Source organism: Meleagris gallopavo, chromosome 1 (assembly GCF_000146605.3).
Source record: "Meleagris gallopavo isolate NT-WF06-2002-E0010 breed Aviagen turkey brand Nicholas breeding stock chromosome 1, Turkey_5.1, whole genome shotgun sequence".
Lineage (NCBI taxonomy): Eukaryota > Metazoa > Chordata > Aves > Galliformes > Phasianidae > Meleagris > Meleagris gallopavo.
The window spans coordinates 20,967,569-20,979,403 of NC_015011.2; the positions used below are offsets into that span (position 1 = coordinate 20,967,569).

Genomic DNA, 11,835 nt, shown 5'->3' on the forward strand with positions numbered 1-11,835 from the left:
TTTCAATCTTACATGTTCTTTTTTAACTGTGAAGTATCTGTGCTTTTGTTGGATACTGCTTAGTGTAGCTGAAGTTCTGATGTGACAGTGTTCAGGAACCTGAGTTGACCTGCTGGGCAGCACAGACTGTTTTTCTCCACCGAAACACAGAAGGTGTTACTTTCACTCATGTAAACTGTAGAAGTGTTAAGATATTCGTGTTTTGTGGGGGTTTTTGTTTGTTTGTTTCCACTTTTTAGTGGATTGTCCTAGTAAGAGTTGTTGAAGAAAAAAATAATGATACCCTTATAATTAAACTTCAGAAAGATTTACTGAGTTCGGATTACAATTTACACAATTAATTTTATATTACAGAAGAATCTAAAGATAAATTGCTGAGATGGCTTATAAAATTTAGTATAATAAAAGGTTTGTTTTTAAATACTAGTGAAAATCATATAGCGTTATAAGAAAGTATAACTAAAGTACTCTTATTTTACCCATATAATATTTTATTTCAGAGTCTTATTATACAAACATTTTTAGAAAATCATTTTTGTGTACTATTGAACTGGTGGGAATTTACTGCATCCGTGTCCACCTTGTGAGTGTGAACACAAGAATAGTGTGGACACAAACTGCGTACTGAGTGTTTTGCTAGTTTATTGTTTCAGAAACAATAAAAGTGCTCGATTTTTGAGCCATCTCTTCTGCATCTGAATGTAACTTAGAATTGCCTTTTTATTGCATGTTATTGAGGAGCTGTTAGGTTACACTCCCATGTTGTACCATTTGCAATGACAGTTGCACTTCTGAAATGAAGTTTTATGTAGGAACAATACACTTTATGCAGTTTTTCAGTCTGCAGAAGGGCAGAAAAAAACATCAATCTGAATTATTTGTTCTTACATTAAAATTGTATGTGTAGGTTACATGCTCAGACAAGAACGTTGTAAATAACCCATGCACAGTGTAGAGAAACTGGTTTATATATTATAGTCAGCTGATAGTAAATTCTAGAGCACAGTGTCAGAAAGCAGTCATTTGTTAAAGTCTCTTTTAAGGGATGCTACAGTTGATACTGTAAGTGGACTTTTTGTCACCTGTTACTGCCCTCCCTTCATGCTAATAAAAGTTGTGACTTTTCAGCATTTGCTGCCTTAGCAAAACACAAACAAAATTTTCAGAAGTGTTATCTCTCTGACTAGATTATTTACTGGGACAGAAAGACATAAACAGAGCTACAGCTAAGCAGAGATAATGGTGTTCACTGCTTTCTCCAGAATTTCCCTCTCCTGTGCACCTTGAGTGCAGGAGTCTTTCCCATTTTTCAAGGAACCCCAGCCTGCAGCTAGCTCTGCAGAGTACCCTTTCTCCCTTTAGGTCTTACTTCGTTATCCTTCTGTCTTTTATTCCTGTATTTCTAGAGGTTCTCAGGATTCATGCAGACTAAACTACTCAAAAATTAGATCCGTGACATGCATTTCTCCATTGTTGGTATTTTGCTAGGTACTAGATACCTGATTTAGTGGGTGGCAACCCTGCCCACAATATGGGGATTGGAACTAGATGACCTTTAAGGACCATTCTGTGATGCTGAGTGTCACAATGAGTGTCAGAGATCCATCCATCAGTGCACAGTAGGAGTCCAGTGTCCACACTGGTTAGAGATTTCCTTCATATACAGACATTCATTAATATGTGGTACTGAGCATTCCTCTCATGAGGAATTGCCAATTTTGTTTTACAGTATATTTTCTAATTAGCATAATAAAAATAAGCATATCTAAAGGTCCTGGTCTTTCTAGTTTCATGACATTATTTATGTTGTTTATGTATGTTCGGGTGCAGACTTTGAATATTTTCTCCTGTTCCTCCAGCTGTATAGAATCTCATGTCTTTTTTGATGATGCTTTAGACTAAGTAGTCTTGCTTGCTTTTCTAGTGACTGAGTCACATTTCTAACCTGTGACTTAGAGGTGCATAACTGTGGTATCTAGCTTCATATTTTTCAGGCCTGGGTGGCATTCCTGTGACCAGTCTGGGGTATTTTCTTTACTTCTGTCTTTGTACTCAAAAAGAACAAAAACAAAACAAACAAACAAAAAAAGCCAACTCAGATTCTCCAGAAATTTCACTGTCCTTTTTCTAAGTTGATCGTATTCCTTTCCTTGGATGTGAAGGACCATATTACACATTACAGTGTATGTGATTCCTGTCATATGCAAGTAGTGCACAATTAGTGAAATTGAACTGCTGATAGGATAAAATGATCACAAAAAATCACCTTGAATATCTGCCATAAAATATGTCTAAAAATCAGTACAGATGAATTTAAGTGATTCCTATGCATAAAGACGAGTTCTGGACAGACGTTGGTGACAAAACATCAACATTTAGCTGCCGTGACAAATCACTTTCTGGAATTCACCAGTGCTAAATGTAAATGCAACCCTTTGTTTTGAAGAAATTGCATGCTAAAAAGTGTTTTTAAGTTGAGTAGTTACAGGGAACTGTGTATGGGACTTGTTTTTTAATTTTCTTTAGCTTTGATATCTATTTTTAAAGTAGTCACGTTTGAATTGTCCTGCAAATAGGGTATCGTTACTGTTATATTTTATGATGTTGCCAGATTTTTTTCTTACTGTTTTAATTTCATTTGAAATAAATTTTCCCTGAAGTAGGCAGATAGTTTGTAAATAGAATTGCTGTCGGGTCAAATAATTAGGGTACTTTTGTACTAGATTTTAGTGATGACTCTGTAAATCATGGATTTTGCTTTAATTTAGATTATAATTTGGTCTCAGACAAGTATACAGTATTTACTGTGATCTGCAGGCATTCAGTAAACAACAGAAATGCAGTAATGTTTTAGCTGTAAGACCTTCAGTAGTTACTCGCTGTTACTAAGAGTGAGCAATGCTGCCCCCCCAAGGAATTTATGGAAAACGCAGGTCTGTCTTGCACAGTTAGATCTGTTACTTTGTGTTTGCATTTATACCTTCCTGATTTTTTTCAGTATTTGACAATGCTGATTATAATGCATCTTTGTAATACAGTTGTGAGTGATGTTAAAGTATAAAATAATAATAGTGCCTACAGAAGAGATTTAGTAAAATGCAAATGGAGAAAGTAATATTTCTGTAGTGATCATGCATCTTGGGAAGTTAATTGTTGTATTGAAACATTACTTTTTGCATTAATTTCAGCATGCAGTTTTAGAAGACAAACACAGCATTTTATGTTTTTATTTCTCGGCTCTCCTCAATCACAAGTAATGTTTTAAGTTTGTGCATGTAATTACCAATATTAAATACTTATTTTTTTCATAAAGGTGCTTCTGAAACAAAAAGATCTTCGATTATAGAGCCCTTTTTCTGATGACATATACACAGATCACTCCAAAAGTACTACCTGCTATTTATTTCCATGGAAACTACAGCAGATACAGGGAGCACAACAGCACTGTTTTGATAGAGCGAGTACTCAGCTACAAAACACTATTTTTCAATGTAGCCACCACCAGTAGCTGTGCATTTTTCACCAGCAGTGAACAGGAGCCTGCGTGCCACGCTCATAAAAATCTTCACCAGCAGAGGTGACCCACTGTCACTGTTGCCACCGCTGAAAGACGCCATTCACCCCTCATTGTGCTCACATCCACTGTTTGGTCTCCATAAGTATTCAGTAGGTGTCAGTGTCACTGGGAGCAGTTTTTTCCATATGGAGGAATTCAGTGACACACCTTTGCTTCATATGCACTTTCATGTCAGACACCATTTGTCATACTGTCCCTCTGCTGCCATCTGTCACATGGCAACAACATGTATCTGAATATTGTCAGGAAGGTTTGTCCTCTACTGCCATTCCACCAAGATCTGCCTCTGACATAGTGAGCCAGTATAGTAAAACAGGAGGCATTATTGTTGGAGTAGCTCTTAAATTGCTTTCTGAAAGAAAAAAAGTTTGACATAGGGTTATTTTATAAGGAGAACTTAGCTAGGAACTGAGGCTCTTTATCCAAAAGCATTTGTCATAGTCATTGGTTTAGTTTTAAGTTGTCTGTCCCTTTGATTTTTGTTTCTTCAATGTCCAATAAGTCTCTTAACCACCACCTAAATGTTGAAATTTTCCTGTTGATATCAGCAGGCCTTCTTGCATGCTTATTTGTATCTGTTGGAGATTAGCAATAAAAAGGAAAAGAGGGCTTGAAAAATGCAGGGAATTTTTCTGGCATATTGCCATAGATGTGTGCATTACTGTATTGATACAACTGTAAGGAGTGTTTCTGTTTCAGGTTGAATTAAAATGATGTAATGATATTCAGTAGTGTGACTGAGTCATAGTCAAAAGCCCTTTTTTTATAACAAACATAATGCTAGATATGGGTTCAGTTACTGCAAAATGGCTTCAATTCAGCAATGGCTTCAATTGCATGCCAAGTCCACTACTTTCTTGTAAGTTTATGTATTTAAGTTTCTTGACAAAGTTTACAGAGATCTACACATCTACTCTAATTTGGGAAGAAGAACTGAAAAGTGAATTATTTCATGTAGAAGTTAAGACAGGAAGAACGAAATAAGCTAGGTGTGGTGCTTTCTAAGCATATATTTAAAGGAAACATTTGATAAAAGGTCAATGATGTGATGCTTTATAATGTGACTGTAAGATTTTTTTGTCCGTTGTCTGGGAGATGACATGAGTACCTCATTTCTAGCCTGTTAGTGGAACACGGATGCTACCAGTCTGTCACCAGTAATTTAAGTGGTTGTGGAAAATACAAACAATGAGTTGTGTGAAATGAGCGTGATGCTTTGAATGAACAAAATGAGCAGCTCCTTACTAGTGCACATCAATTAAAACTCCATGCTAAAAGCCAAGTGCACTTTTTATGTCCCAGGTGCCTGAATTTCAAAATATGCTACCTTTTTCATATGTAATTATTGTTTAAACAAGCAGTTTGATACCAACATTATATAGTCATAGGCTGTTCTGTGATACAGAGGAGGATTCAAGAATCAAGATGCTGCTCTATCTGATTTTATGCATCCACATGTATGTCTACATGTAATCTGTAAGACCTAGCCAATTCAGTCTAATAAGCACTTCTTCACTTTCTGCAGATTAAAGTTACTCTGTCACTGGCTGTTAGTGTACCTAAAGTGAGAGCTGAAGCTGAAATGAGACTTAACAGACTGGCTGCTGTAATATTAATGCTAATGGAAGTCAATTTAAAATAATTTATCATTTATATAGTGCTATTTAAAAGATACTTAAAGCAAAGGTAAATCCAGGTTATTGAATATAACTTGCCATCTATCAGCTGAATCTTTGATTATGTTTTAAAAAAGTTATTTGGGTGCCAGTAAATTTGTTTCAAAGGCCTTTATACTACATCAAGGGTAAATTAACAATATAATTCAGTCTCTCTATTATCTCTGGATAAACCTCTAGAACACTGGGTTGGGGATTTTTGGAGAGGGGATGGTTGTGCGAGAGATAAAAGGAGTGAAATTTTGAAGTAAAAGCAAAGTTGTAAAGTTATATTCAGTGATCACCACTCCTTAATTTCTTTCTGAATAGTTTGTGTAAGGTAGCATAAAGTCCCTTTGTGTAACTTGACACAGCTTTCAGAGAGAACACAAAATGACTAAGCAAAGCAGGAAGCGTATGCTCTATGGGCCTGAGGAGTAAAGCTGAGCGAATCTGGGATAGTGTCAGAATCACTGAATTTCTAACACACATCCTTTTTTTCTGACACTGAGAAATGTTACCTGTAGCATAAAAGTGAGAGATGGTTGATAAATGTGTATAACCGGATGTGTATGTATACCTAAACAGCATGCCATGCATGATGATGGACATGAGGTAAATTGCTGAGTGTTCATCATACCTGGGAAGATAATGGCACATCAGTCGCTGGAAGGCTGAACAGTGAATATAGAAGACAAATTGTGCCCTTAGAAAAGGAATACATTGGCTTCCTTGGTCTGTCTTCCTGTTTGAGGATCAGATTTTGTAAGAACACTGGTTCTGAATGCAGCCTTTGCTGCCGTTAATGTTGTCTGATAAAGCAAAATACACAGGTCACCCTGAGAGCTTGTGGAGTTTCCATGTTTGAAAATATTCAAAGTCCAGCTGGATAAGGCCTCGAGTGACCTACTCGAGTTAACTCTGCTTTGAGCAATGAGTTTGGTCCAAACAACATCCAGAAATCCCTATCAACCTCAGGTATTCTGTGATTCTGTAAAAACAGAGAGAGCTTTATGAATTTTCAAATTAAGTAGCTAACTTTGTGTTATCAAATCTTTGTTTTCTCTTTAAGATCGGAAGTTTTCTGAGAATTTACAGTATCCATACAAAACAGGCAAGTGCTAAAAATGAAGATATATCATCACATATAGAATTTCATCTTCATGGTGGCACTTGTTATGGTCGAGGAATAGGAATCTTACCAGAAAACAACCCAGATGTTGAGGAACTGAAAACGTAAGTTCTATATATTTTTTCCTAGATGATTCTGGACAACAGTTATAACTATGCAGTTCAGAATTATAAATGGGTGTAAGAACTGGGAACTCTGGAACAGAATACGACTTTAGCACTGTTAAGATGAAGAACAGGTATTTGGGAGGGTAAGTAAGTGAAAGCTAATTTTTCAAATGGAAGATTAAGATTTTATCTTATAGTGCTATAATGATAAATCCAGGGCACAATAATACACTGTTTCATAGCGACATAATTTTTAGAAGATGATCATCCAAATGATTTGAGGATATTTTGAGCATGTGCTTATAAGTGCTTTATTGAGCTGAATTTATACATGAAGAAAAGGTAAGTAACTGACATCTCTGTTTATTGGGAATTCTGTTTCCAGTAGTACAGATTTCTTTTGGCACTGTATTGTGTTTGAAATTCCAGGAGTGCTTTGGAAAGGAAGCTGTTGCCTGCATCATTAATACACATTCTTCCTGCAGCTTCTGATTCAGTTGAGTTTTTTGTCTCTGTTGAAGAATTTGTCTGAGCATTTTACTTGTGTGTTGATAAATCACAGGTTTCATTTATGTGTAATTTATATGTCTGTCTGTATTTGAAAGTCTTCACTAGACTGAAAATGTGTTGCCCTTTATTTTTAGGTTCTTAGAATGTGTGGAACTGACAGACAGTCAGAATATGGAAAACATGTCTTCATCGGAATTAGGTGATGCTTTTGACAACAATGCAGGTAAAAGCAATTAAAAACTCACTTGCTCTTTCTCCTTTAATATATATACATATATATATAAGAATAATATAGTCGAGATATACATATGGTCCAAATAAGTGTGTGATGTTAGTTTGACAAAACTTTAGGGAATTCTTTTGGATTATTAAACCGGACGTTGACGTCACTGTATCCATCTCGCAGCAGAAGCATTTCGCATATAACAAGAAATACTTTCCCGAGAGGGAGTGAGTGAATTATTAAACACAAACAGTGTCCTTAAATGTACTATATAAAGGTCATAAAGTGGAGTGTCATGACTTCCTTACTCTAAGGGAGGATTCCTCAAAGACAGATGCTGAAAGCACCACTAAACAGTTGCTAGCAGCTGAGAATCCTTTCTAAAGCCATTGGATGGAAAAGTTATGGTAGGGGCAGAGTTTCAAGGTGCAACACCATGGAAGATTAATTGCACAGGGACAGTTCTCCAAACTCATTCTTACTTTTTAAATGGTATTTTAATCTTAAAAATAACTAAACAGTTAAACCCTAAAGCTAGAATATAGTCTATGCCTTTGTTGCTGGCTTTTAAAATCCTACATTACTTAGCCATCAGTAAAATATTTAGAGATTTTTGCATAGATTTGCTGCTCTGTATATGTGTAATATAGGCTGTTCAAAGAAGGGACTGGGCAATTCTTTTTTTTTTTTTCCCATTAATATCTATATTTTTTGTCCAGAAAGATTGCAGAGGTATAAGTACGATTACTATTAGCAGCTATTCACTGTATACAGTCTGAAAGTGTTTATTTTCATGGGTGTTGCTATTTAATATGTGCACTAACTTCTCCCCAAACAGAATAGCTCTTAACATCTAATATTTGTCTCTTGCATGCTTTGCTTTTATATATTATTTCCATATGTTATTAGGATTTTCATTCTCCTTTGCTCAGCTTTTTGTTTTGTGTGCACACCTGTCTGTTTAGCTGGTTTTGTGTGTCTACACGATAAAGACGTAAAGAAGGAAAATAATTCCTTCTTGATTTCAGATCTTGAATCACCGTTACAGAGATGTCAGCAATTATCTGCTACAGGTAGGAAACAGTTTGTTGTCAAAGTAAACTTTATTTTTACTAGAAAAAAAATATTTCTTGAGCTCAAATGTTGAAGTAATGTCCATTACTTACTACAGTAAGAACAATTATAAAATTGGAATCTTACAAGTTTATGAATTGTTTTTATTTATGAAGGAATAAAGCATATTTATATATTCTGTTTAAATTTGGTTCTTTCTATATGTTGAATTTCTACACCCTGAAGTACACCACAGCTTATTATGATTTTATTTAACGGCTGAAGTAGCATGTTGTATTAATAAAACTGAGGCTGCCGCTGAGGAGAAAAAGCAGGGAAGTAGGGCAGTATGTTTACCCGTGCTGATGATTCTCCATGTTCCAAATATTATGTTATTTAATAGGTATATATGGGGTTTTTTTGTTATTTTGCAGTATTGACAGATCATCAGGATATGAGTAACACAACACTGAAAACTGTTCTGAACAGCAGAGCTCCTCAACAGTTTCGAATTAAAGCAAAGCTGAGATCTTTTAAACCCCAGAAGCTTTATCAGTCTGTTAAACTTCATTGTTCCAAATGCAATACTTTGTAAGTGTTCTAGGTAATAAAAGTAATTTAGAAATTGTTGTATATGTTTTAGGTTGTCTGTATTTTCAGTGTATTTCAATTCTCTTTTTGTGTAAAACAAGCTGCGTTTAAATGTATTTCATTTCAAGCAGAGATTTGAAACTTACTGGTAATAAGAAAATTGGAAATCATCAGGTGATGTGCATTTGCAGAATCCTTTGAGTGCTTTCAAAACAATTTTTCTTAATTTTCAAATTTGACAGTGAAGTTTTTCCCTTACTAACACTGCATTAAGTACTTGTTTCTGTCATGTAGTTTTAAAATAGGATATGCAAAAAGATGTGATACTCTCCAAACTATGGTCCACGTTAATTAATAAAATATCTTTGACTAAAGTGAATCTTCCAGAGAAGATATCTTGTTCTGGTCCAGAAAAATAAGAACAATACCATTCACTTCAGCTTTTTGGTCTTTTTTCTAACTTGAATCAGTTCACTTATCCATTTTATCAGGTGATGTGGTTTCTCATTGTGACAAATAATGCTTTCTTAAATAGTCTTACCTAGAAGTTTCTGCTAATAATGAGGGAAAGTTTGCTTAACGTAGCCCAATTTTGATTAAAATATTGAATAATATTCTTTATAGCACTATTCTTGATCATCTGAATCCTGAATCACTTTTTTGCCTGGCTTAGCTTTGCATAAGCCCTAAGAAAACAGTTTTATAGCTACTGGTGTAAATTATTTTCTTCTTTAGGTGATGGCGTTTTAGCATTCTCCTGTCCATTTGAAATTTTTTGTATAATTGGGTTTTATTAGATGCACATTGCTGAGACAACAAAATGCTCCTGCTAGCTTTCTCATAGTGCTCTGGGTGCAAAGTAGTATGTTTGCTGCTTTAACTATTTCTCCTTGTCAGATGTTATTGCATTATCTTGGTTGCTAATGTGAAAAGTGCTTCATTGTCTTCACAGTACACAAGTACCTGATCTTTATTACCAAGTATTAATAGAAAATAATTACTATCTCTCTACCATTTCTGTCACTTTTTTGGATATAATTGCCAACTCTGTATAAGCCTATAAAATTGACAGGAGTTTGTTTGTTCATTATTAACTGTGTACTTACAGTTTTCCTTGACTTTTTATGTATTCTTTACTTGTCACATTCTCCATTTGAATTCCCACTTCTACAAATTACTGCCTTCTCTTTGCCACAGAATTAGGACAGATTTCAAACCAGAAAGTTTTGCAAGACTTCAGTTAGCATATTTCTTATTCGTACTACCATCCTGCTGCAATAATTGGACTACTTGCAATTATATTCTAGAAATTTGATTTCTCTTTTCTCAGCTGTATGCATTAGGTGAAAATATTCAAGAATATGTTAAGCTAACAGGCCAGGTAAGAAATTACAATTTGAGCTGCTCTCTCCTTTCTCTTACACATTGTGCTGGGGCGGAGAAGTTCTTTGTCTGTTTTTGCATACTTAGCATATTAAGCAGGAGCTTGACTAAACGAAATTCAGTGAGAGTTTGAACCTTTAACATTTTATGAGTAAGATGCATACAACTCTTCATAAAGTCCTTGAGAGAGGTGTATTTTTGTTTTTCAGACTTGTACTGAAGTCTTCCCTCTAAATACCAAAATGTTCACAGAATCACAGAATAGTTGAAATGGGAAAGGACTTCTTGAAGTCATCTGGTCCAAGCCCCTTGCTTAACCAAGGCCACACAGATTATGAGCATGTGTCTTTTGAGCATATCCAAGGAAGGATATTCCACAATCTTTCTAGGCAGCCTGTTCAATTTCTCAGTTACCTGCACAATAAAGTGTTTCCTGATGTTCAGACAGAATCTCCTATGTTTCAATTCATGCTCATTACCCTTTGTCCTGTCATTGGGCACAACTGAAAAGAGCCTGATTCTGTCCTCTTTACAACTTTCTGAATATTCATATATGTCGATGAGATGTCCCATTAACCTTCTCCAGGATAAACATCTTCAGCTCTCGTAGTCTTTCCTTATAGGAGAAATACTTCAGTCCCTTTTTTTTTTTTTTTTTGGTTCCCCTTTGTTGGGTTCTCTTCAGTATCTCCATGTCTCTCCTGTACTGGAGAGTTGAGAAGTGGACAGAGAACTCCAGGTGTGACTTCATCAGTGCAGAGTAGAGGGGAAAGATCACATCCCTTAACCTGCAAGTGATAATTTACAGCAAACCAGCATACCGTTAGCCTTCTTTGTGGCAAGGGCACACTGCTGACTCATGTTCAAGTTGATGTTCAGTCAGGACCCCCAGGTCCTTCTCTGCAGAGCTGCTTTCCAGCTGGCTGGACCCCAGAATGTATTGTGTATGGAGTTATTTTCAGAGAAAGTGCAGCACTTCTTGAATTTCATGAGGTTCCTGTTAGACAATTTTTCCAGCCTGTTAAGGTCCTTTTGGATGACAGCACAACTGATTTATCTGCCACTCTTCTGAGTCATCAGCAAATTTGCTAAAGCTGCACTCTACCCCATCATCTAGATCATTAATGAAGATGTTAACAGGACTGTGCTCCATATTGACCCCTGGCATACTTTGCCAATTTCTAGCCTCTAGATAGATTTTACACCCTTTACACCACTGATCACCATCCTCTGGGCCTAGCTGTTCAGCCAGTTCTCAATAACCTTGCTGTCTACCCATCCAGCCCATTCATCAGTGACTTGTTTGTGAGGATCTTTATGAGTGATAGTATTAAAAGCCTTACTGAAGTCCGGGTGGGCAATATCTGCCGTTTTCCCTTCATCTACTAGACTGGTCATTTCATTGTAGTAGCCTGTCATGTTGATGAAGCATGACTTCTCCTTGGTAAACCCATTCTGACTACCTCTAATTATTTTGTTGTCCTTCACGTGACTGGAAATGTTTTCCAGATTTAGCTGCTGAGTCACCTTACCAGAGTCTGAGGTGAGATTGACATATTGACAAACATTTAGTTCAGTGAGTCCTTCTTGCCTTTCTTTTTTTT

At 35.9% G+C, this 11,835-nt stretch overlaps 1 protein-coding gene across 4 annotated transcripts in view; it reads left to right on the forward strand.

Annotated features, from left to right (window-relative positions):
* POT1 (protection of telomeres 1) overlaps positions 1-11,835 on the forward strand; it is a 63,671-nt gene that overhangs the window by 41,057 nt on the left and 10,779 nt on the right. For all 4 annotated transcript variants that reach the window (XM_031553138.1, XM_010706251.3, XM_031553134.1 and 1 more), the window contains 4 exons: positions 6,305-6,468; positions 7,116-7,204; positions 8,233-8,277; positions 8,692-8,848. In XM_031553138.1, the coding sequence (XP_031408998.1) occupies positions 6,305-6,468; positions 7,116-7,204; positions 8,233-8,277; positions 8,692-8,848 (455 nt within the window). The remainder of the gene's footprint in view (positions 1-6,304; positions 6,469-7,115; positions 7,205-8,232; positions 8,278-8,691; positions 8,849-11,835) is intronic.